Source organism: Zonotrichia leucophrys, chromosome Z (assembly GCF_028769735.1).
Source record: "Zonotrichia leucophrys gambelii isolate GWCS_2022_RI chromosome Z, RI_Zleu_2.0, whole genome shotgun sequence".
Classification (NCBI taxonomy): domain Eukaryota; kingdom Metazoa; phylum Chordata; class Aves; order Passeriformes; family Passerellidae; genus Zonotrichia; species Zonotrichia leucophrys.
In genome coordinates this window covers 14253762-14277659 of record NC_088200.1, presented here as the reverse complement: position 1 = coordinate 14277659, position 23898 = coordinate 14253762, and the positions used below count along the sequence as shown (strand labels likewise).

At 38.6% G+C, this 23898-nt stretch overlaps 1 protein-coding gene across 3 annotated transcripts in view; it reads left to right on the top strand.

Moving 5' to 3' along the window:
* Positions 1–23898, top strand: part of CAMK4 (calcium/calmodulin dependent protein kinase IV) — a 137475-nt gene that overhangs the window by 78822 nt on the left and 34755 nt on the right. For 2 of the 3 annotated variants that reach the window (XM_064735446.1, XM_064735447.1), the window contains 3 exons: positions 1398–1460; positions 1990–2072; positions 13086–13158. In XM_064735446.1, coding sequence (XP_064591516.1) covers positions 1398–1460; positions 1990–2072; positions 13086–13158 — 219 coding nt within the window. The remainder of the gene's footprint in view (positions 1–1397; positions 1461–1989; positions 2073–13085; positions 13159–23898) is intronic. The other variant, XM_064735448.1, reaches the window with a different exon arrangement.

Genomic DNA, 23898 nt, shown 5'->3' with positions numbered 1-23898 from the left:
CTGAGTTTGTCCAAAGTTGGTTTTTCTTGCTTCATTTTGCCTCCTGGCAGAGGCTCTGGAAGAGATTGAATGTCAGTAAGTTTTAAGAAAGCCCTGAGGACTGTAGTTCTCTACTCATTTACACCACTGTGGCATTACTAAGCTGATTGACACAAGGGGAGAATCAAATTCTGCCTATCCAGTAGTTCTGAAGGTAATGGATACTTGGATTTTGTTGATGTTAGAAAAAAAAAAAATTACTGAGGAGTAGCTCTCTCAGGTGATAAAATGTGTCTTCAGATGTGTCTTCTTCACTAAGAATTGGAAGGCAATTTTATGTCCTCTTTAAAGGTTTATATATTATGACTGCCATTCATTTCCCATCTGATGTAAAAAGCCAAAACCAAAACTTGACTTAGAAAAAAAGCTTCCATGAGGAAAAAAAAAACACCACCCAAAAAAACACCAGCCCAAGTCCCTCTTAAAATGTTCTGCTTGATGCCATATATGTCATCAACTTTGAACCACAATGACTTGCTGACTCATAAATTTCTGAACCCCCTGAGTCATCAATGTAGGACTTCTCTAGGGTTTGAGAGAATATTTGCAAATCAGGTAGTTTCCTCATAAGTGTATTAATTGCCTTAGAAACATAAAAGCATTCAAAATTTGCTTACAAACATTTTCCATTCTTGCTTGCTTAAGCATTCTAGTTCCAAGAGAGCTGCAGTTTTCTTTCCTAAACAAAATACTCCCTAGCTCCATGCTTCTTGTGAGAAATGACTGATGACCCCCAAGAACATAAGTTGTGATTGTTGAAGACTGCAGTTTGAAAAGGGAAGGGGTAATCTTCTCAGTGGTTTAACCAGTAATTTGAATTAATAGATCATTCTGTCAGAGATAGTTGAAGCAAATTGAGGTTAAACCTTATACTCTGTGGCTGGAGGTATTTGGAGGTATTTGCACCACTTTTTTGCTCTAAGCAGTAAGTTACACTGCTTTGACAAGCACATCCTTCATGCAGAAACCTTTTCCAGCATACCTGCTGGACAGTGTGTCAAAAGAAAGTTGCATAAACTCAGCAAACATAAGTTGCAATAGACAAGGTCAGAACCTGAGTAAAACCAGGAATTTTCTCACCTTCTTCAGATATCTTTCCTATATTGTACTTCTTGTGTGACTCATGTGTATATTTGTAATAGTTTTCCTGGGTGTGGACATTTCCCTGTTATAGTACCCATCTTGTATTAATCGAAAATTTCTCTTTCCGGTGTGCTTGACTCGTGTCTCACATTACCTTACTCTTCTGGGAGATCTGGAAATGCTATTCACACATAGCATCCTGTGATTCATCCAGAAGTTTCTGTGCTGAACATGGAAATAATTTTTTCCCTTTTTCCCTCCCCGCTTTTAACCAGGTAGACAAGAAAATTGTCCGCACTGAGATTGGAGTTCTCCTTCGCCTTTCGCATCCCAACATTGTAAGTTTAGCCAACTTACTCCACTCCACATTTGTTTCCTTCTTTTTCTTAATACTTCATCTGTTTGTGAAAGACTGTTGTGGTTGTACAGGATGACCTGTACAGACCTGGATTAAAGGTCTGGGTTCTCTTAGTGGGCATGCTAGCAGCTTTTTTATGAACATCTGTTAAGTTATATTTCCATTTTAAGATAAAACAATGATGTTCTTACAGAGCTGAGTGAGAACTATGTGAAAAAATTTCTGCAAATGAAAGTAGAAATTGGTGTTTTCAGTCCTGGGAGACTTAAAGACCAAAAGGTCTTACTTTTTGGTTTCTCTGAGAGCATGGCAGATGGCCTCCTGAACTCCTGTATTTCACAGAAGTCACAGAGGTATGAGAATAACCAAAAGAGTAAAAAAAAGGAAAAAAAATTGGGAGAGAACAAGGTAACTTTCCCAGCTGTGTTCTGTGTTCTACTGTTAACCTTCAGAAGTGCTCTGCAAGAAGACAAATAAGCAAAAGAAATACTTTTGTATTCTTTTACCAGATAAAACTGAAGGAGATATTTGAGACCCCTACAGAAATCAGTCTTGTTCTGGAACTCGTCACTGGTGGAGAACTATTTGACAGGTAAGTTACCTGTACATACCTCTTCCAGTACCTTCCTTCCCCAAGGATGTTAGAGTTCAAATTTCTCCTCTGTATGTAAACCCTGTGTTAGTAATTATTGGAATTATTTTAGCAGCATATGAGTAATTCACATGAATAAATATCTGCAGCAAATATCCTAAAAGTGCCTTTGGAAATGTAACTACCATGAAACTTTTGGGGGGAAAAAATTAGTTGAAAATGGAGAAATTAGCCAGTAAGTGTTGAAGAAAGGTGCTCAGCAGGCACATAGCATCAAATGTGTTAGAGTGGACAAAAGATGGGAAAAACTGGAAAAATCTCCTTGAGAGGTCATCATAAAACAGAGTAGGTGGCAATCAGCCTGCTAGGAGGATAGTTATGTCAAATAAAAATTTTATAAGCAGACTGACAGGAAAGAAATTCTCTTTGGTATTAACTGCGTTTATCAAACGTGGTTTTGCTACAAGGGCTCTTCAAGACAGCTGTTGAGTTCAGAAGGTTTTGCTCATGAGTCTGCTCATGCTTCTGAAATGCATATGCATAAAGTGAGATGATTCTGTAATAGTGTTGGGATGATATTTTATTGGTAGGGATTTGGATTTTTTAGAGCAAGAGATGATGAGTAAAACATTTTATACTGGCTTGAGTAAATGAATTAACTGACTGGTGTTAGTGATTTCAAACTCACGTAAGGACAGGTTATTTGATATTCCTTGTTCTGTAATTAAAGTTTAGTATCATAGAGGAATATTACAAAAATACACATCAAATATTCATTCTGAAAGTATCTTCCGCTTGAAAAAACAAAAGCATACTTTTTTTATGCCGTGGTCATACCTTCAACCTTGACTAGAGCTATTTCTGAACAACAACAACAAAAGCAACTGCTCCTGTGTCATCCTAAGTTCTACAGAAGACTGATGATTACTCTCTCAGTACTGAGGCAAAGGAATGAGGAGAGACATGCTGCAAGTTAAAGTACCAGTGAGGCCCCAGTCCTGAGCTGGAGACAACCCTGGTCAAAGTGCCTTACTTTTCATGTCACCCTTTATATATCCACATGGGTTTCAGATTAGGGCATTCTCAGGAAGGCTGGATACTCTACAGGAGTCTTTCATGAGATCTTGCAAAGGCAAAACACAAAAAACCCAGTGAAGCTCTTGGTTCCTGAGCAGCAACCATCTGTGTGGTAGGAGAACTGAAAAGATTTCATGGGATCCAGGATGGGGAACCACATTATTTGATTAAACCAGGATTTAATATACTGACAGTTTAAACATTCTGTAAGCTATACTCAGTAGTGACTATGGGATTTGAACTGTCAGATTGATCTTTTCAAAAAGATTGGATGCTTGATCCAATAGTTTGGTCAGCTATGATCAGTTGTCTGGCATTCTGACCAGAAACAAAGTCACTCAGTAGAATTGCAGAGCCCCCTTGTGATGCTGTAGATGAGCACCAATATTGTGGAGATCTGCATCCTCCTTTGCCCCATGTACAACAGAACTGGAAACTTTGCAAATACAGACGTCTGTGATTTGGAAAAAGACCCGACAAGCAATGAAACAAGAAACCATATTAAATTATTTTCAGCTCTTAAGCTAGGAGTATTACTTCACTCTTCAACCTTACACTAAAAATAATTAAGCAGAAGTATGCAGCCAAGATGTTTTGCACTAGTGACTCCAATTAACACTAGCTGTTTCTCCTTTCTCAGCTGAGCTAAAGGATTAAAACTTGCATTGTTCTGTACAATGGCTGCCCTCTGAGTTTTAGAGAGGATAAATTTAGCTTTCTGCCTTAGAGCTGACTCCCCTCTCATGCATAGTATTTTCAGTCCTTACATCTTTTTATTGTGCATGAAGGAAATGTCCTGACTGACAGAGAGACCTTGTGCACGCCTTTTTCTGTGCTTGTATGAGTCCCATTGCAGAGACTCATACAAGCACAGAAAGATAATGACCTGGAGATCTCCTCCTGAGCAGAGGAGCTGTGTCAGATGTGGGGCGACAGCCAAGACCAGGTTTGAGATCCACCCCATGATTGTCCTCAAGGTAAGACACTGTGTGGACAAGCAGGACACCAGTGTGGCCTGGCACCACCTCCAGGGTGTGCAATACCTTGTGTGCCTTATTTGTAGACCACTGCCCATACACAGACAACAAGGCAGCTTTCGTGCTCGGGAGGAGTTACTCTTCTCCCTCTTTCTAATCAACTATCAGCAAATGACACAGCTGGGCCTGTTAAACAAGCAGTGCTGCTCTCCTGGCTGCAAACATCTTCATCACTGTTACTGCTAAATCTTGTAACATGCTGCTATTTTTAATATCAATTTTTTTATTGCTCCGGTTTTCTCCCATCCCAGATGTCCATTCTTCTTCTGAATAGTATTTGAGCTGCAGAAGAGTAAGTTCTTCCATGCAAACATCCCTCGTATCATGAAGATGATTATATAAATACCCAAGATCCAATTAGTCCTCTAGAAACATTGTTGTTAGCATTGTTGGTTTCATGCCATTCTAACTAAAAGTTCTGGATAATGAAATTATTCATTTCCTTCACCATATTTAATAGTACTGTCAAATCATCCACATTATTGCTAAAATGAACTGTCATTATGACAATTTTTCAGTTGTGTTACCTAAGGAGAGATAAATTCAAGTGAATGTATCAGTTTGACACCTGAGTTAATACAGTTCAAATCAGATTGATTCGGGCTGTATTTTTAAAAAGAAAACTGTTTCTCAGACTTCATAAATCACATTGTGGGTCATACCCTACATACCACTCCAAATACAAACTCAAAACTGGAGATGTTCGTGTAAATTAGAATATTTATTGATAATGTGCATCATATTTTTTGCCAACCCAGCAAGTAAGGAGTGACAAGGAGCTTGTGGCAAAGAATGACAAAGAGAATGGCAGACCAATGGAGAAATTTACCAGGACAGAGAGAAAAATGTAGTAGGTCTAAATTAACTGGTATTAAAGTTCTTTATAGGTGCTGCATCTCCAGTCTAGTGCTGGGAAATACTTCTCACATTTGCTTGCCTCTCCTCTCTCATTCCTGCACGTCTAAAACAGACAGGCATCATTGAAGTGCATTTAAACTGGCAGTGTTTTGACAGAGCCCCAAGGGAAAATCTTCTGACAAGGCTCTGAGTGTCCCAGCAACATTAAGTCCAAAAGCACAATCTGATATCTTGTCTTCTATGGGCTACCTTTTGTTCAAGTTGGGATTTTTTGCAATCAAATTTTATTCATATCTATTGTCTTCCAGCTGAATCACCAGTTTATATATCTTTTTCAAATATGAATGTCTTCAAAAAAAGTCAACTCTACTTTAACTTCTTTTTATCAGAATACCTGCAGATTGCTAAGAATAGGTTTTGGTTTTACCACTTGAGATAAAAATGTCAATCCATACATTCTTGTTTTTACTTCGGCATCTTGACCATAGGGTTTTCTGTTTATTCTTTCATGTTATTATTAAGTGCACTAAACAATGTCTAAAAGTAGCACTTGCAGCTGACAGTCTCTTGACTCAGTTCCATTTCAAATTTCATGTAATTTCCTGTGAACTCTAGGTTCAAATTCATATTCTCTCCTTTTATATAGTATACATTAACAAAAATATTAATTGTTAATATTTAATTAATATTAATTAAATATCATTGTTCTAAATAACTTGCCTTTTTAAGAGGTGTGGGAATGATTGCTTCTTATGGAGAAAATATAGCAAAGTTTCCCAGGTGTTAGGGGCACCTTTTTGTTTGCTTTTGGAAATTAAAATTTCTAAGGGAGGTCAAAAATATTCAAGGAATTAATCAGTCACTAAAGTGGGAGTCTTTTATGAGCTAGTGTCAGATTAGCACCTTCTGTTTGCTTCAGTGCCCTGGCCTCATTATGTCATGGCAGTCTGTCTGTCTTCTGAACAGGGGTCAGAGAAGTCCTTTGGACTCCCTGCTTCATGGGATCCCTCACTCAGGACTGGCAAAAATAGAAAGAGGTTGTGACTTGACGACACCATCTATGCCTGTTCTCTGAAGCTGGAGTCAAGAAACAGAGCTCTGATAAACGTGCTCTTTGATATCCTAGTAGCTCATTTAGTTTCTCTTGAATTTATCTTCAGAAATTATAAACCCGAGTAATTTCAGAATAAAGACGTGCATTAATGCTCCTTTATGGTCCTTCCAATGTAATTTGGTATTTTGTTCTTCATACAGAATTGTAGTAATGCCTTTACACCTTTTTTTTTGGTGATCAGTGCCTAATTTTCTGTCACTCTGGAAATTGGGAAAGCCCTTTGTAAGTTGTCCCAAGTAGCTAGAGAGAATGTGATTACTTTATTCTTTAAATTATTCATAGAAAGCTCTCATGCAGCAGAGCATTGTGAAAGACTATTTAATTTGCCCCGCAATCTTTTGTCCCATTATGTTTTCTATGTTTCAGTTACAGTCTATCGAAAGTCCTCTGCGTGCCCACATCTTTCCCATATCCTGGGGCCCTTAGCTACTCAGAGAAACCCGATGAAAGCCTCAGCAGTTGTTGTCAGGCAGCTTCGTTGGTGCCTTCAGTGGAGCTCTTTTCCCCTCCCCAGGCCACTGCCTCTTCTGCCTCTGCAAGCTTTCAGGGATTCCCTTTCAGCACTCTCAGCAGGCAGGAGCTGTGACGTGCTCCAGTAGCTCCCTGTGCTGCCTTGCCTCACACAGCCCCTGACACAGGAACTTCTGAGGGAAGCTTGCAGCCAGGTTGTCAGCACTGTGGCTTCACAACTTCCAGCAGCAAAGACTGTTATTTAATAATAAATAAACTAAATTTAAAATATCTTCTGTGATCATCCTCCTGAAAGGTGAACTTGTCTAATTCAGTGGGTTCTGAGTTGGAAGTAGAAAGTTAAAGAGGGGGAAACAAATCCTAGTATGAGCTATGAGAAATATGTAATCTTTCTCTAAGCTCTCCTGCATGCCTCATTTATCAGAGAGTGAGTCTTGCTTAATAACAATGGAGGGAAAACAGTTTTCTTGAATGACTGCAGTGCTGAATTTCATTTCCAAACACAGAATTGAAGAAAAACTTATAGTTTGTTTCTCAGGAAATCAGATCCAAACCCAGGTCAGTATTTCCCATTATCTTTTTTCAGATGACTGACAGGCAGTTTGAACCATTAGAGACAGTAACAGCTAGTCTGCTCTGGAATATGAACATGGTTGTAGAATAAGGGAGATTCTGCAGAGCTACTTTTAAAAACATTTATTATTCCTCAGTTTTGTAGTATGGAAAATGCATACATATTTATGCGGGAAACCTTTTTTTTAACTAAACAAATGCAACTAGGAATTACAATCACCTCAATACAGACAAGAACTAATAGATCTGTGAATCATTCATTGAGAAAGTGTCCCTTGTGGAAACCATTTTGCAATTGAATAGAGTGATGTCATTTTCTTTTCCTGTTTCTGCTAATTTTTAGTCTCACTTTATCTTGCAGAAATCTTCTAATTTCATTTTAATTGAGTACAATAATTTGCATAAGAATTGAGTGGTTGCAGAAAAAGTCTCCATGACAACCAAAGCATTTTAGATAAATTAGCATTTATAATATAGAATCAAACAATTTTTAAAATGGTTAGGACATACTGGCATTGGAATAGAACTTGTTTGTATCTCAGGCAGCGTCTTGCCTGAGACTGCAGATGAAGTAGCATGACACAGCTAAGATGTGGTACAAGGGTTTTGGGTAAAAGCCAGCTAGAGGCAGAATGAAAATTACCCTAGAAAGAGTGATGGGTGGTTTTTTTATAACAGTAGTTATAAAAGATGGTCTACAAGGCAAATACCAAGAGTGCTTAAGAAAAGCAAAACAATGTTTTGTATTGATTGTACCAATTCCAATACTGATGAAAAATAAAACAGAAAGAAGCTTTGGTCTCAGGGACAGTGGTCTCAGGTGGAAGTTTCAGTGAGAGGCCTGGAGTGGTTCTGTGGCGAGGGGAAGGGTGTTCACTCTTCCTCACTCTCAGCTGAGAGCTGTCTCTATAACAGCAGGAATTTAAGGCTGACTGTGCCTTAAATTCCCATGCTGACAATGAGGTGTGTCCTGCCAGTGACTAGCCCAGTCTAGCATCCTCTGGCATTGGATGAGTCTTCTCCTTGCTCAAAGCAGGTTCCTGGGTGGTTTTGATTTCTTTTTCTACCAGTGCAGTTGTGCAAGATCTGTTTCTCTTGCTGGACTTGGAAATAGCTCGCCCCCTGTTTTGTTACTCGTTGAAAAATCAAACCCCAAACCTCATCCTGTCCTTCTCTGATGAAATGTTCACTTGTTTGTTCCTTTAGGAGACTGATTATTTTCACTTGCCTGATGTACTTGTCATTAATCCCCAGAAACATGTCCTAGCCAAGTGTAAAATTGTATGCCAATATAATTTTAATACTCCTCTGAAAATGGATTCTAAAATTATCCATTAGGATTCCCCATCTCTTTCCTCCTTGATTTTCAGGCCCCATGTGTTTAGATTAGCTGGACTGCACTCTTCCTTTTTTTTCCCCTACCAGTAACAAAATTTCTGCAGAGCAGGTGTGGCCACTACCTCCCTCTCTTTACTGGGATGGCCCAATGCTTTCTGTGGCTTCCCACAGATACAGTGAATTAAAGCCCAGGAGCAGGAAGAATGCCCCAAAAGGAGTAAAATCCATTGCATGGTCTTCCCATATTACACTGGGTGCTGCAGGGATGGGGTGAATGCTGGTAGCAGTTTATGTATCTGCAGACCCTCATAAAGACATGCGACATGGAAATATTATAAAAAAATTAGCAAGAGCTGCAATTCCATGGTAATGAGGCTACACTGAAAGCTGTCTGCAAAACTAAAGAATTCATACTGCAAGAAAACTTCCAGTGCTCACAAGGAAAGGAAATGCTGAAAAGGCCAGTGGAATCTGGCAAGGATTACTGCAAATTATGAAACACTTGAACACATACATGTGTTTGATGATGGAAGCTGCCAAAATATCAACTGTATGCCTCCCCAGAAACACATTATGCCATTTCCATTTGCTTGCTGGGCAGTGTGATGCTGGTGTGGTTTTCTCACTGCTAAATCTGTTATATCCCCATTACCTGGCAAGGCTCTTCCACCTCCGGGCAGCAGCAGCAGCTGAAAGAGCAAGATAACACAGATTTCTGTGGGGTGCCCAGGCCCTGCAGGCAGGCAGGGATGTGTCTCAGCACCGTGTCTCACCCATGGGCTGCTCCCAAGGGACATTTGCATCTCTGCTGGTGCTGGGAGAGGGCGGTGAATAGGGGCTCTGGGAATTATTTCCCTGCTCCTCTATTTAGAAGGAGGCAGATTTGTCTCAAATATGATGACATGTGCTTGGAAAGACAAGATTGAGTCAGGTGGTGCTTTGGGAGATCTTTGGCTTGCTGTCCATCTAGTAGCCATTCTGCTAAATGTGTGTCTTGACATATGAAAGTGTAAACAATGGATCAGCATATTTCAACAAATGTGTGTGCAGAACCATGAAAAAGGGATCTTACACAATCAGGCATTGCATTTTTGCTCCATCTAGAATGTTTCTATTTTGAAGTTGCATCTTAAATTTCCTGAATGCCTGCGGCACCAAATTAAGTGTTTTTCCAAGCACTTTTTCTGGTTTCCAGCAGTTCCCTGCTGTCTTCCTCACGGTTTTTCTCCAGCACCCTTTTGGCCTACCTGGATCATTCATTTGCATATCAAAGAAAATATTTAATTAGCTCCTTATTGCTGCTGTTCCTATCTTTCTGTCCTCTCAGCAAAGGCTTAATCTTCCTTCACCCATGATTTTGTCAAAGATCTCCTATAAACTAGGTATAAATAGTTGGGGTTTGCTTCAGTAATAGTGAAATAAGATATTTCTGCATGTTTCCTTCCTCTTATAGAAAAAAGGCAATGAGTAATTGTTAATCTGCAGGCTGAATTCGAAAAATCCTTTTAAAGAAGACTCATTGGTCTCAGGTAGGAGTCTTGCTGGCACACCTACCATTTGTCTTATGTAAACTGTCACAGGGAGGATGTGAAAAGTAAATGTGCAGATGATCCCCCAGATTTACTATATAACCTAAACTACAGGATAATCTTCTTTCACTATTCCTCCTTACTGCCTAATAGCCAGGTTTTAGTTCTAAAGCAGAGTACCCTTAGAAATAAATTTTCATCTTTAAAAAGGGATATGTCTTTTTTCATTTATTGCTGTCACAGAATATTAGGTTTTTCATTAATTAAGAGGAAAGTTTCTATTCTCAATAAGTCTGAATTCTAGACTTCTGGAAAACTGGAAAGTAACTCTGTATGACATAATCTGTAATTGGCCAGTGCATATTATTCACCTGTAGCATTGGCATATGGGTCCAGTGCATTGCAGAATATTTCTACAATTGTCTCTTATTGCTTTCAGAAATATGGGCCCACACTTCATCACACTTATTTATTTTCAAGTGTAAATTACAAGGCTTCATCTGCAAGGTCTTTGTGTTTTCTCTGCTGTGTGTTCAATATAAATAATGAGAGCAGCCTGCTATCTGTACCAGCATATATTGTCTAAGTCAGCGTGGACTCATCTTGAGGTGAAGAGGGCAGCCTTGAGTGTCTCTTTGATTTTTCCCTTGTTTCCAGTGGTCAGATAATAAACATTGGCTGGGCATTTACAGGAAGCTCCTGTTTTCTTTGATTTTGATGAGTGGAGGAAAATACAAAGCTGTAGACTGCCTTTAAGGTTTGGGTTTTTTTCATTCCCCTGGTTTATGTGTTTCAAAAAGATAGAAAAAAGACTGAGCTACAACACTGAAAATAGAGATTTATTTTTTTTTTTAATTAAGGAGAAACTTAAATTGAATTGTAACAGCATTACTTCATATTTCTGTGATCTTATTCTGAGATATATTGGAAAAAACAGACTATTCTAAATACTATTTAAGCCTTAGAACCTGCATCAAGCATTTCTGAAGTCAGGTGCACAAGGTTATCCTGCACTTGGGGGACTCAGTGTGTGGGGCAGGGTGGATGCTACAGGCCAGCACATCTGGCTGACACTAAATACTTCATTTGAATCAAAAAGGAGGAGGAAGCAAAGCCAGTGTATTTGGAGCAATGAATGCAAGAGCATTAATGGGCCTCAGGTCTAATAATGTAATCTAACACAAGAGGATAATTCAGCCTGAAATGGCCAAGGAGTAATCTAGCCTTCAAGCACAATGTAGCATTTTATGGCATGACTTTTAGGTTTTTGTAACCTCTTTCCTATACTTCAGGGTAAAGGCCTACTATTATGTCTCAGTGAGTAAGATTTGCTTTGTTTTCCCCTTATGGTGATAAGTTCCAGTAAAACTCTCCCTAATGGTGTAAACAGATTACCAAAATAGGAGAAAGGCTGAAGGCACAAAAAAAAGCAAAGGTGTTATTAAAGCAGTGCATATGGCATGACAGCTAAAGGGTTGCCAAAAAACCCAAAGAACCCAAACCAAACAAGCTTCTAGAAATAATACCAAGAATTATGCAGCAAAGAAATAATGATGAAATAGAAGATGTGATTAAGGGGGTGTCGTGGTTTGACAAGGGAATTATTTGCTGTTGTTGCTGCCACAAAAATAGACTCAGTTCTCTGTGAGCACAGTGATGTAAAGGTCAAGTGATGGCAGCTGATTGGGAATATCCCTGGCTTCCCACAGTGTGTTGCCTCTGTTTCTGGTGGAGTGCTGTCTCTGCATTGTTTCTTACTTCTAATCACTTGATGCTCTAATGAGTATAAAGTAATGCTTTTCCATGTAGTTACTCACACCTTTCCTGTCAGTTTTGTGAAGCTGTGAGGAGCTGCATTGATGATAACTCAGCATTAAATTGTCATTTCAGTGAAAGGAAGTGATAAAAAGTGCAGAGCAGGAGTAGTGGGGAGAAAGGAGCATAGCCTTCCTGCCACCAGCACAGCCTTTTTATGGATCTTGGGGCAGAAGGCCTTTTCAGTGACCCCAGACATTAAAGGTTCCTTGCTGTTCTGCTTCATGGGGACTTTAGGATATTGTTTTATAAAAATGCCTTTCTGCTTGCAGAACATCATTTTATAGAATGTCTTGCAGGCACCACAGGCTCTGTTCCTAGACAACATCTCTCTATGTTTTCTTCGGCTTTGAAAAATTAATACACTAAAAATATCAGGACTTCAGATCAAAAATATGACCTTTAAGGTAACTCTCTGAGGGACGATTATTGTAGTTCACAAATACTATGCTCAGTTAAAAACATTAGTAAAAAGACTGTTGAGTGTCTTAAATATAATATTAGGATATCTCAATGATAGATCCTTCTTTTATTAACTGCTTGTACATCATTATGCAAACCTGTGTCTACTGCTGACTCTGTAAGGAAAAGTAGCTTTTCCGAAAGAAAAAAGTAGCTTTAGTTGTAAAAAACCTGCGTTTCTCTGCATATAGCATCCCTAGTTTTCTACTGAGGGAAAAGAGACAGTTCAGCCCATCACACTTGAAGAATAATTTGAAACTAGTAAAGTTTTACACTAACTTTTTCCTTGAATAATTCTGTGTGTGCATAGCATAGTGCTTTTGTTTTATAGCTTACTATCTATCTATCTGTCTGTCTGTCTAACTAACTAACTAACTAACTGGGGAAGAGGGGCTAAGTTAAATATAAAAGTGAAAAACCAGTTCCTAAATGTTGAATAGTTTTGTCTTTCAGTAATTCAGATTCCTTGCATGTCAGAAAGTTTCAAAAACTTCTAATTAAATGTCTGTGTATAGTATAAGCATCTTATCCAGTTGATATCTTACCTCCTGCATTTCATCTAATTGGAAATCAAGGGTAACTTAAATTGCAAAAGGGCTATTTTCTAGTCTCTTGGGGACACTCTACTGTCCTGGTCATATTTAAATTTGATTGCTTGCTATCTCATTTTTGAAAAGAAGCATCTACTTTCACTGTTTATTAACCTTGGTTCTTAATTGTGTTGGGTTTTTTTCTGTAGGATTGTGGAAAAGGGGTATTACAGTGAAAGAGATGCTGCTGATGCTGTCAAACAAATCCTGGAGGCAGTTTCTGTGAGTATTATCTGGCATATCATGCTCAGCACCTGATCTTTCATCCGTGGTGGCTCAATAAATATTTGTGTGTGAAAGAGGCAGTGTGCACAGGTTTTCTCTGACAATTAATTCCATACTGATAATTTTTAAGGTAATCACTTTGAAGAATTGCACTTCAATCACAGTGACAGTACTGTTGAGAGAGAACAGAAAAATAATTTTTACCAGTAGTTTGTGCAATTTCTAATGTACCTTCTTCCTCTTTATGTTTTGTGCTTTTCAAACATTGGATTTTTTTATATAATAATTTCACATTCTATTAGTTAAAAGCATAGAGATTCTTGAGGCTTCTAATGTCTACATACAGCATTTCTGTACATTTTCTGTGCTTCTTAGTCACTTGTGGCTCTTCCATCTGATTTCACAGAGTGAAATCAGTGTTTGGAGTACACCAGATGTTTTCCAAACCAGCAATGAGATGCTGGGGCAATACTTAAGAAAATAATTTGCCCAATGTCCCCTGTAAGTGTTGGTACTGTTCACTTCCAGTACAGAAGAGAGGGGACAAGAGAAAGGAGAGGTCAGCCTGCAGGGCTCATTTAAGGGATATTAGTGGTGAGACAGGTTCTATACAGGCCATCCATGGAAATCCAGTGTCAAAGGAGCTGTCCTCAGAAAAGGACTGGTGGGGATTACTGGCCTCTGCAGAAGGTATCCAGAGATAAGAACATTATTGGTTACAGCAGTAATTCTGTTCATCAGAAGGAGCAGGGCAACCTGGGCACATTTGCCTGGGATGATCACAAAATACCTCAGTGTGAAAAGCCCCTGCTGGTATTATTAGTGTGAGCCTGTTTACACTAAATAAGATGTGAGAACTGGTGTTCACAACACTAACTGCACATACTGCAAGGCCATGAATGTTCACTTCATGGTCCCTTCTGAATGATCTGATGTCTACTGTGTCACTCTCATCCAAAGAAATCTAAATTATGTATTTTACAGCACAACATAATGCATTTGCATAAACTTTTAAAATTGGCTCAGATTATTATTTCATTACTAATTTTTTCTTTCTGTTTAAGTGCCCTAGTTAAAATGGCTCTACATTATTTAACATTGTTTTACAAAAAAAAGATTATTAAGTTCTGCTGAAATATATTTCAGACAGTGTTTAAGCTCTTTATTCTAAAGCCAGAAACAAAAGAAAAATCTTCAGTTTCTGTGAGCCATAATAGCTTGGCTGAAATCAATGGAACAGTGATCCATGAAAATTAAAAAGCTGATTTTTATATAAGCATTAATTAGGATTTCTATGGTTCCTTGTAGTAGATCCCTAACTAGGATGAGCTGTATTCTCTTCTGCCCTTACACTTGACACCAAATATCTAAGCCAAAGCTGGAAAAGCTGTGGAAGTGGCAGTTCCCAGCTTGGGATCTTTGCAGCCCTGCAGGAGTACTCTGATAGATTGGGGCTATAAACTTGACAGAATGGTGTTTGTGAGCAGGACAGGAGCTATTGTTAGGAACCAGAAAATGCTGCTGCAGCAGAATAATCTCTTCAAAATAAAAGGAAATGTATCCATAGATCATTCTTTAAACTAAATATTTGTACAATTTGTACAATAGGCAATGCCAATGAGTACCCTTCTGGCACCACACAGGCTTTTTGAACTATGTGATTTTTATAAATTGCTCTTTGAAAAAGCAGCATCCAGCCTTTCTTTTGCTGATCTCTCTTGAGCTAAATGTTTTATAAGGCCTCTGTTCAGGGCTGTTGCTGTAGCCATGGATCTGTCCTTGCAGTGGGTCATTAAGGGGGAGGTGTTATGTCTTCATATAGCAAAGGTTTTTATGAGACACTTATAAAGAATTTAATAAGTGTAGAGTGGGCTTTTAAAAGCACATATGCTTTTTTTATTTCATTTCCTTTGAAATTGTTAAAGCAACAAATGGACTAAATTACAGACTAATCAATAAAGATTAGTCAATCAGTAAATTTTAGGTCTGTCTTTTTCAGGCTTTTTCAGGCTTTTGTAATACTTGAATACCTGTATGCCCAGCTATAACTGGCTTACCAAGAATTAATCAAGCAAGCAGAGTACCACGCAGAAGATTAATCTGAATCTTCATGTCACAAACTATCATAAGTATATCAGACATCTATAATTCCAAGATCAGAGAAAATAACAAAATCAGTACTGTCGTGTAGACCACCACATTAATTTTGTCTTTTTTCACAATTTTCCTTTCTTCTGTTTACATTTGATCTGGAGTTCCAGACAGTGACTGTATTTGCCCTTAGAGGGAACACATTACTTTTTTTTTCTCTCTTCTGCATTTTTCCTTTTTCCATTATTCTCTAGCTGTTCTTCAAGCTGGGAGAGAGCTTCATTCATAAGATAAAATGCTTATGCAAAACTAGGTCAAACCAATGCTCATCCCTTCAGTTCTTCTGCTGTGCTGTTCAAAACAAGTGGAGAGGTTTTGTTGCTATCTGACACACAGGGAGATGAGATGGAATCTCATGATTCCATGAATGAGTTTCATGCCTAAAGAGGAGGCATTTGAAGGCAGTCTTTCTTGGAACACTATTGTAATTTCTCTCCTCTCAGGTAACAAGTTACATGCAGTGTGGTCTTCTTGCACATTTATTCTAGTAGCAGTTTATGGTTTTTTGCTTTTTTGGGTTTGTTGTTGTTGTTGTTGTTTTGTAGTGAGAGAATTTCTGCATGCAGATGAGGCCAGATCTTCACTGAAGTGAAGAATGAGTTATTGATGTTTTGGTATCCAAGTAGTCCTTGAAAGATTGGTCACAAAAGGAATATTCTACACTTCTTTAGGAGAAGAACACTAATCTATTTTTTAGGTGATTAAACTTTATAAAATTATACTGATTTTTTTTTAATGTGTAATTTTAAAATCTTATATTTGTCACTAAAAATAATGTTGTTCCTTCTTACCTATTCTATATTAGTGTAAAAGGAATACTTTCTGCTTGGGGGTTAAATTATTCTTTTCAATATATTTAAATTTGAAATTAAGTTTAAAGTTTAGATTTTTGTATTTAGGGTAGCTACTAGCATACATACAATATTTAGTTTTGAGCTCATCCATCAGTCTCTAAATTAATTTTCCATCAAATTTTACAGTAATTTGTTTTCTTAGATGGCCCATTCTCTTGTCTAGATAGGAATATTTTCCTGAAGTTATATGTGGGACTCTCTCCATTTCTATTTTTTAATTTAAGTTTTCTACCGCTTCAAGCTTCATTATAGATCTGCACTGCTGTTCAGATCCTTATCATCTTAAATTCACAGGGAGCATGCTGAACTGTCAGGTGTGGTGGCAAAGCCTGAGGGCGCTTAAGCAGCTTGCAGGTTTGAGAGAGAAAATCTAGATTGAAAGTTTCTATTCATTTCAGAGAATTTTGATCTGTCCAATAATGAACTGTGTGTTAGTAGGTAAGAACCTACACACGGATGTGCAGCTTGCAAGCACATTTACAACATCTGAGTTACTAGTGTGTCTGACAATTACTGCTTAGGCCAAATGAGCTAATCAGACTTCTAAAGGCAGGATAAGACTCTAGAGAATTGATTTAGATATCTGGGGAGTTTGGCATTCAAAGAAAAGTGTACAAGAGACAAAGATTATGCAGAGGTTTCCTTCTTTTTTCTATACAGTCATTGAGTTAGTTCTTGCTGGAGACAGAGACAACAAATGTATTTTAGTTTTGGCCACCAGCTACAAGGTGAACTTACTCGAGGTGTAATTGTAACAGGTTTCTAAAATTTTGAACTAGGTGAATGTGTTACATTATCAATATATACTTAACAAAGCCTAAAAAGGCACACCACAAAAAAGGATAAGAATTGGGAAGAAACACGGAGCTCAGTTCTGTAGAAAATGAAGTCAAAATTAACAGAAGAGAATGGCAGGGATGCCTAGATATTACAACAGAGGAAAAAGACTTGTCTAAAATAGTAGCAAAATTTGAGGATACTCTATGTAGGAAGAAAAGTACTATGCTTGATTGAGGATATTGAAGGACTTGGCTTCCTCTCTTTAGAAGATTTTGCAAAGGATTTTCTTTTCAATGGAAGAGGCATTTGTACCTTTGTACATTTGTACCTGAAGGTTTCTACCCTTCACTGATGAATCCTGAGTGTTTTCCATCTTCTCTCTGGCAGTAGAGAGTGGCTTTCTGAGTCTGTTCCTGGCATAAGTGTTTTTATCCATAAGGAGGAAGTTAAGGAAGAGCCACTGTTCTGATCTAAGACTACCCACCAGCCATTGCTTTTCTGATGGGGAAAGAAGGGGAAATGTAAAATTCTTCTGTCAAGGAACTTTAGAAACTTGCAGGTTTAGGCCAGATTCAGTATGTCTTCAACTATGTGGTTGTTGCTGAAGACCAATGCTTGATACTATAACACAAGGAATTTGCTAAGGATTATGATTTTGTCCTGTATTCCCTGCAGGTGTGGTCCACTTTGGCCATTCCCCTTTTTACAGGCTCATAGCCTCTTGAGATAGCATAGACACTGCTTTGATAGTGGTTGTGTTAGACTGCAGAATAAAGAGGTTCTAGCAATATTTCTAAAAAGGACTTTCATAATAAAACATGCCTCACACACACAATAAACCCTGTATAACAAAGCAGAGTGTCAGACAGAGGAGGAATTAAATAAGGGGAGAATCTGTTGTTTGTTTGCATTGTATCTTATAAATACAGTGAAGGCAGGCAAGGACTGATGGTTGGATTGAAATCAGGATGTGCTTTGCAGGTCAATTACATTCATTCTTCCCTGAACTGGGAGTATTGCCAGAGGCATGGCATGCAACTTAATGACTTGTATTATGAAATAACAACATGTGACCATCCTATGGCATTGTTGTTAGGTTTTTATGAAACAAAATTAATTTCTGCTTGATCTAGTCTAGGCACAAAGTGTTTCTTTCTTCAAGATTTACTTCTGAGGCTTGAAGGTGAATCTTCTTGGAGAGGGATAGTTTAACACATAATGTACAGAGATGACTCCATGGAAGCTGGGAAATTGTCTTGGCCTTTTCTTCCACTTGGTGACAACATTTTAACAGGGACTTGATTGGTGCCCTGGGAGACTGTTCTGTCACACTGCTGTTAAGAACAAATAAGCAAGTAGGTAAACTGAAAAGTTGTGTAAGAAACCAACCCAAGTGCTGCCCCTGCCTGGGAGAGAAATGCATTTGTGTTTCTGGTGTGCTGTCTCTGAAGCAATGTTCAGTAGTGGTTCCATACACAGGATAATCTGCTTAGAGGGTGAAGGCATTCTTACTGACTCAGTTCATAATATTGCAAGCTTACATTTGATTGCTTTTCATATTTGTTGTAGACAGATTTCAAACTGTTTTTTCTTGTTATTGGGGAGGGTAACAGAGCGGGACTTATTATCACACTAACCTGATTTGTCAGTGCCTTGATTCAAAATTATTTTTTCAAAAACATTTTTTGAGATCTGTTTTCAGCTGAATATGAGGTTCATTTTGCTGCACACATGTTGAAGAAGAGTTACAGTCAAAAGAGCCCAGCAATGCTGTCATCAGCAATGAGGAAATGAGGGTATTGTATTTGCCGTTATTACTAATAGAGGAAATGGAGTGAGCAGATTTACTGTATTACATTTAATATCCAGTGCAGCAAAAAGTCAGGGTTATATTTGCCTAATTGGTACTATTTTATATTATGCTTTCATCTAAGTAAGCTGTCCTTCTCTTGTTTTGGAATCACTACAATATTAATTTTGGAAAATATTTGGAAGTAACAATGAAAGTGACTAATTATCACTTGTTTTAACTCTCAGAACACCACAAATGCCAAATGATGCTGTGTTTGAGTCAGTAGCTGATACTTAGTCCAAGCGATTGACATTTCCAGGGAAATTTCTGTCTGAGAACTGACTGGGGACTCAAGGATTTGACCTTTTCCCAATTCATCTCAAGGAGATGCACAGTATTTCTTCACCTTCATTTATAATATGGATTGTTGAAAAAATTGTGTGAAGAGAGTGCTGACCCTTGTCCAAAGGCTGAGTCTATCTGCCTCATTCACTGATTCTTGAGGCATTGTTTGGGGATGGCCTGGCCATCTCCTTTGGGGGAAAGTAGCATAGGAAACCAGCTCTGCGAGGGTCTGAGTCTTGTCTTTAGACAGCCACACATTGCTCTTCTGTATGTTAGCCAGCACAAAGTTAGCAATTAACAAACACAAATAAAGGAAAATGTCTGCATTTATCTCAGGCCTTAAACTGCTAATACTCCTTTTATTACAATAATTTTTATTGCATGTATTTTGCAAACTGTAATGCAGAGATAGGACACTCAAGTGCCTGTTCCTATGGGACACACTGTACACTCTGCCTCTCCCAAAGTACATGCTGCTGTATGAGCTTGGCAGGGCTCTGAAGGTTTCTGAGTTGGAGAAGCTCCTAAAGTATCCTGAGATCCTCACACACTGTGTAGAAACAGTAGAAGTTTACCAGCTGGGTGCTGCCGAAAGAGTCAAGAAGAATTGCTGAAGACTAAGGAGGTATCAGGAATTGCCCTAGAGCAAATACCAAAGCAGAAAAACCCCCAGCTGTGCATGAAAAGGTAGAGGAGAATTGCGAACTGAAACTGCAGGAGTGCCACAGGTGACTGCTGCCCCTCATGCAAACTGTGCAGCCTTGATAAAGTGATAGCAATGTGGACACATATTGCGGTGTTTCGCTACGGACTGAAAGGCATCTGCTTAAATGTTACATTAAAAAAGAACCACCTTTATCAATGTCGCTGATTTGTCCCCAAAAATATTTACTGAAGCCTAAGGAAATCCTCAGGCACAGTCCTCCAGGACTGTGGTTTTTGTTTCCTAAGCCATCTGTGCCTGTAAGACTGAGCAAGGACAGGCTTGTCTCCATGTGTCCTGCTGTCCATCCATCAGTAAAGATGGTAAGGAATAAAGAGACATTGATTTCAGGACTAAATTTTAAGGGAACCTGTGAAAATAAAGACAATTGCCAAAAAATTACTCAGTAATATTATTATAGCCTTATGCAATTTTGCACCTCCAGTTTCATAGTACTAGACTGACTAAGCAGCCTCTCAGCAAAACAACTGCTTGCAAAATTGCATTTTTTTCATTAGGTTGTATGGAAACTTACCAGATACCCCATGCCTGTGATTTGGAAAAAGGGTAAGATAATTTCTGCCCTTTTTGAGGGAGATTCCTAACATGCCAAGGAGTTGTCATAAACTAAGATTGACTGACACTGATCCCTTTTAAAAAGGCTACATATAAATTAATCAGTCATTGTTTCAGTTCAGTGGATCTATTTCTGCGGCCCTGGTAGCTACATAAGTGAATCAATACTCCTTATTTAATCTCTCAAGGTCCCTAACCGATCCCCTGAAATGTCAGCAACTGTGGATATTCTGGAACTTGTAACGAATCTGGTTTTCTTCTTTTTCATTTACTATTTCCTGATTATTTTTATGTCTCTGAGTGACTGGCTTACATGATGTTGTTACAGTTGTTTTCTGGCATGTGAATAATGCTTTCTGAAGCCTTTTACCTCCACTTTCATTATTTCTGTCAACAAATCCAGGAAACTTGAATTTCTAGACTTTAAGTTTCACACATTTCTTCTTTTCATTTGAGCTTTACACAGACTTCCATGTTGGAAGAGCCAAACCCGGGCAGAGATCAATATTGAAGCCAATGCTTCCAGCATTCAGCACCACCCTACATTTACCACTTTAATAGATTTGAGTCCATGATTTTACTTCATGAGCTAGAAATAATGAGACCAAGTATTTATAAAAAGCAGGGTGTCTCCTTGGTTCAGGTTGTGGGGGAACAGGGCTTTTTTAGGAGCTGTGTTAGATGGTGCCTGAATGAAGCACACAGTCAGTGGTAGTTCGATTTCTGTACATTGACAAATTTGACTGTTTGGTGAACAATGCTGGATGTGAGGATTTTATTTTATTTTTTGACACAAATTCTTGTGCAGTAGTAAGGATGGGCAGCACCTGGAGTGTTAACAAACAGTATGTTTCATTATTGAAATGTGCTTTTTCAAATATTCTGCTCAGCTGAGTCCATTTGATTAGCAGCAATAGCAAAAATTCAGCATGCTGTCAGGAAGTAAACATATGAATATTTTATTTCTTATGTTTTAAAGTTACTTTGTTTTACGATTGTGGTTTCCTGTCTATAAAATATTATTGCATTTTGTAATTATTATCATACTTTACAGCAATAAAATATAATAATTCTGAATTATATTTTAGTGAGAAAAATCTAACAACTGTAGAGCTAGGTATAATAAATTATCAGTGTTGCAATCCTTTCCCTTGCATCTGACTGTGCCTGCTTCACTGGGGTTCTTATATCTTTCTGTGTGACACAATGATGGATTTTTTTATAATGAACTTGGAAAGTCAAGCAATAAAATCTGTTAAAATTATGTCTTTCATTTAAAAATCAAAATTTAATCTAAAATTCCATAAAGATTTGATAATATTTCATATGGAACATTGTTGCCAACAAAAAATTCAACATGGTTTTCTGTGCAGATACAACCACCCTGGAATAAGGATGAATAATTGAACAAACTCAGAAAAGATAAATTTGACAGCTCCATGTCTCTCACAAATAAGAGTTCTTTCTTCCTGAGTTTGAGAGGGTGCTTCATTAAAGTGTCTTTAGTCTGAGCACCACATGAGCACTCAGCTGTACATGGAGTGTCTTGTCTTGTAGTGTTTTCCTTGATGACAGGACTAAAAAAAATCTCCTTTGTTGGCTGCTAAATTTTTTCCACCTCGCGAGAGATGTTTGGTAATGTGTTAGTTTCTTGTAAAATGTATTTGAAATTATTCAATAGTCTGAAAAATTATTAGTTGGAGGGAGCAGACTGACTCCCTACATCTTCTTCCTAAAGAAAGAAAGGGTAGAAGACAAAAATAATGCAGCAGATGTCCTGAAGAGGAGATCTGTGCAATCGTGGTTTACCTCCTCTATTTTATTCATGTCAATCCTAATTTTTGCTTCTGAAACCCTCCCTCTGACTTTTTTTCACGTTGGAAATCCAAAGCAGGGAGGATCAATAAGCAAGAGCTTGTTGCCCGCTGCAGGCAGACAAGGTACCCAGGTACCTCAGCTCCCTGCCTAGAGAGAGCTGAGAATTGCCTGCTGCAGGACCCCTTCTCCTCAGAGAGGGGCTTCCACCTCCCACTGGCTGCTTCTCCTTTGGGCTGAGAGGGCTCCCACCTCCAGGCCCAGGAGCAGAGGGAGGCTCCTGCCCTGCTCCTGCTCGTGCAGGTGCTGGTACAGAGGTGCACAGGGATCTGCCAGCATCTTTGCTTCCTGTTAGGGACTGATGGAGGGGTGGTTCCCCTTCATGCTGGGTGCTTTCCACAACTCCCATCCTCCAAATGGTGCCGTAGGGTAGTGCCATTTACTGTATACTCCGCTTTGGTATATTTATTTTGCAAATTAAGTATTCTGCTGTTCACACACCTGCTGGTAAATCAAACAGATGAACATAAGCCTTTTTTTTTTTTTAATAAGAACAATATAGTTTCAGACAATACTCTTAACAAATCAGGGGTTGTCTCGCTATTTTGAAGGATTTATCTGGTATTCTGTGAAAGCATAAGTCTCCTTGCAATAATATTGAAAATAATATTGAATGAATGATTGTCTAGAAGGGCAAACCTATGGAAAATTAAATTAATAAATCCACAAATAAAATTAGAAGCCTCCATCTCTAGTAAGCTTTGAATTGTCTCATCAGGGAGTGTGAAGTAAAATCTGGTAACATGTAGAGAAACCAACTGAAAGACAAATTCTTATATACTTGCTTTTAAATACCTGTATGGTCACTGAAATTTGCAGCAAGGGTAAGGTCCAGTATGTCACTTGAATATAAAATAATCATTTCCAGCCCTACATGTTTTTGCAATTGTTTCCATGTGAGACTGCAGGATGGCTCCTGTCCTGGGTTGACTCCAGTGTTATCAGTGGAGGTGTTCCAGCTGCCACTTTCGTAAGCTTAATTTCAGAGTAGGGGTCTGTGAAGGTGCAGACATTCTTCCTTTCCAGACTAGCTGCATTTTCCCCATCTCTGCTAATCCTAAAGAAGAAGCAGAGTGAAGCAGTTAGTCTGAGCAGATCTTTGAGCATGTGTTTCAGGAATGCACAAAATATTTTTATAGTTGCGTCTTAGTGATAATGAAGAAATAGCTGCTTAAATAACATAAGGGTACTTTCCAAACTATTGGAAAAGATGAGTGATATAATTGGGTTAACATCGGTGCAAGTGAACTGGTTGGTAAATAGAAATTGGAATAGCCAGCAAAGCATGTCTATTCTGCAGCTCTTTTTGAGGTCTATACCCCAGTAACTGGAGTTCAGGATCACACGTGGGACTGTTCCATGGTGCACCTGTGCTCTGTGGCTCACATCACACCTCAGGCTTTGGAGCTGAGGACCAGCAGCCTGACGCTGGCAGGGTGGCCTCTACTCCCATGTCCCCACTACCACATAGAAGTGCAAGACATAGCCCTGGGCTGCACAGCTCCCCATGCTCCAGCCTGTGCCAGATTCTCCAAAAAACAAATGCCAGAACTGCCCAGGTTTAGATCTGTAACTCAGATTAAACTCTCTTCCCCAGAAAGCCTTTAGTATGTTGAAAGCAGAGGTTTATGAAATTCTGTCACTTTTCAGGTCTGATGTAC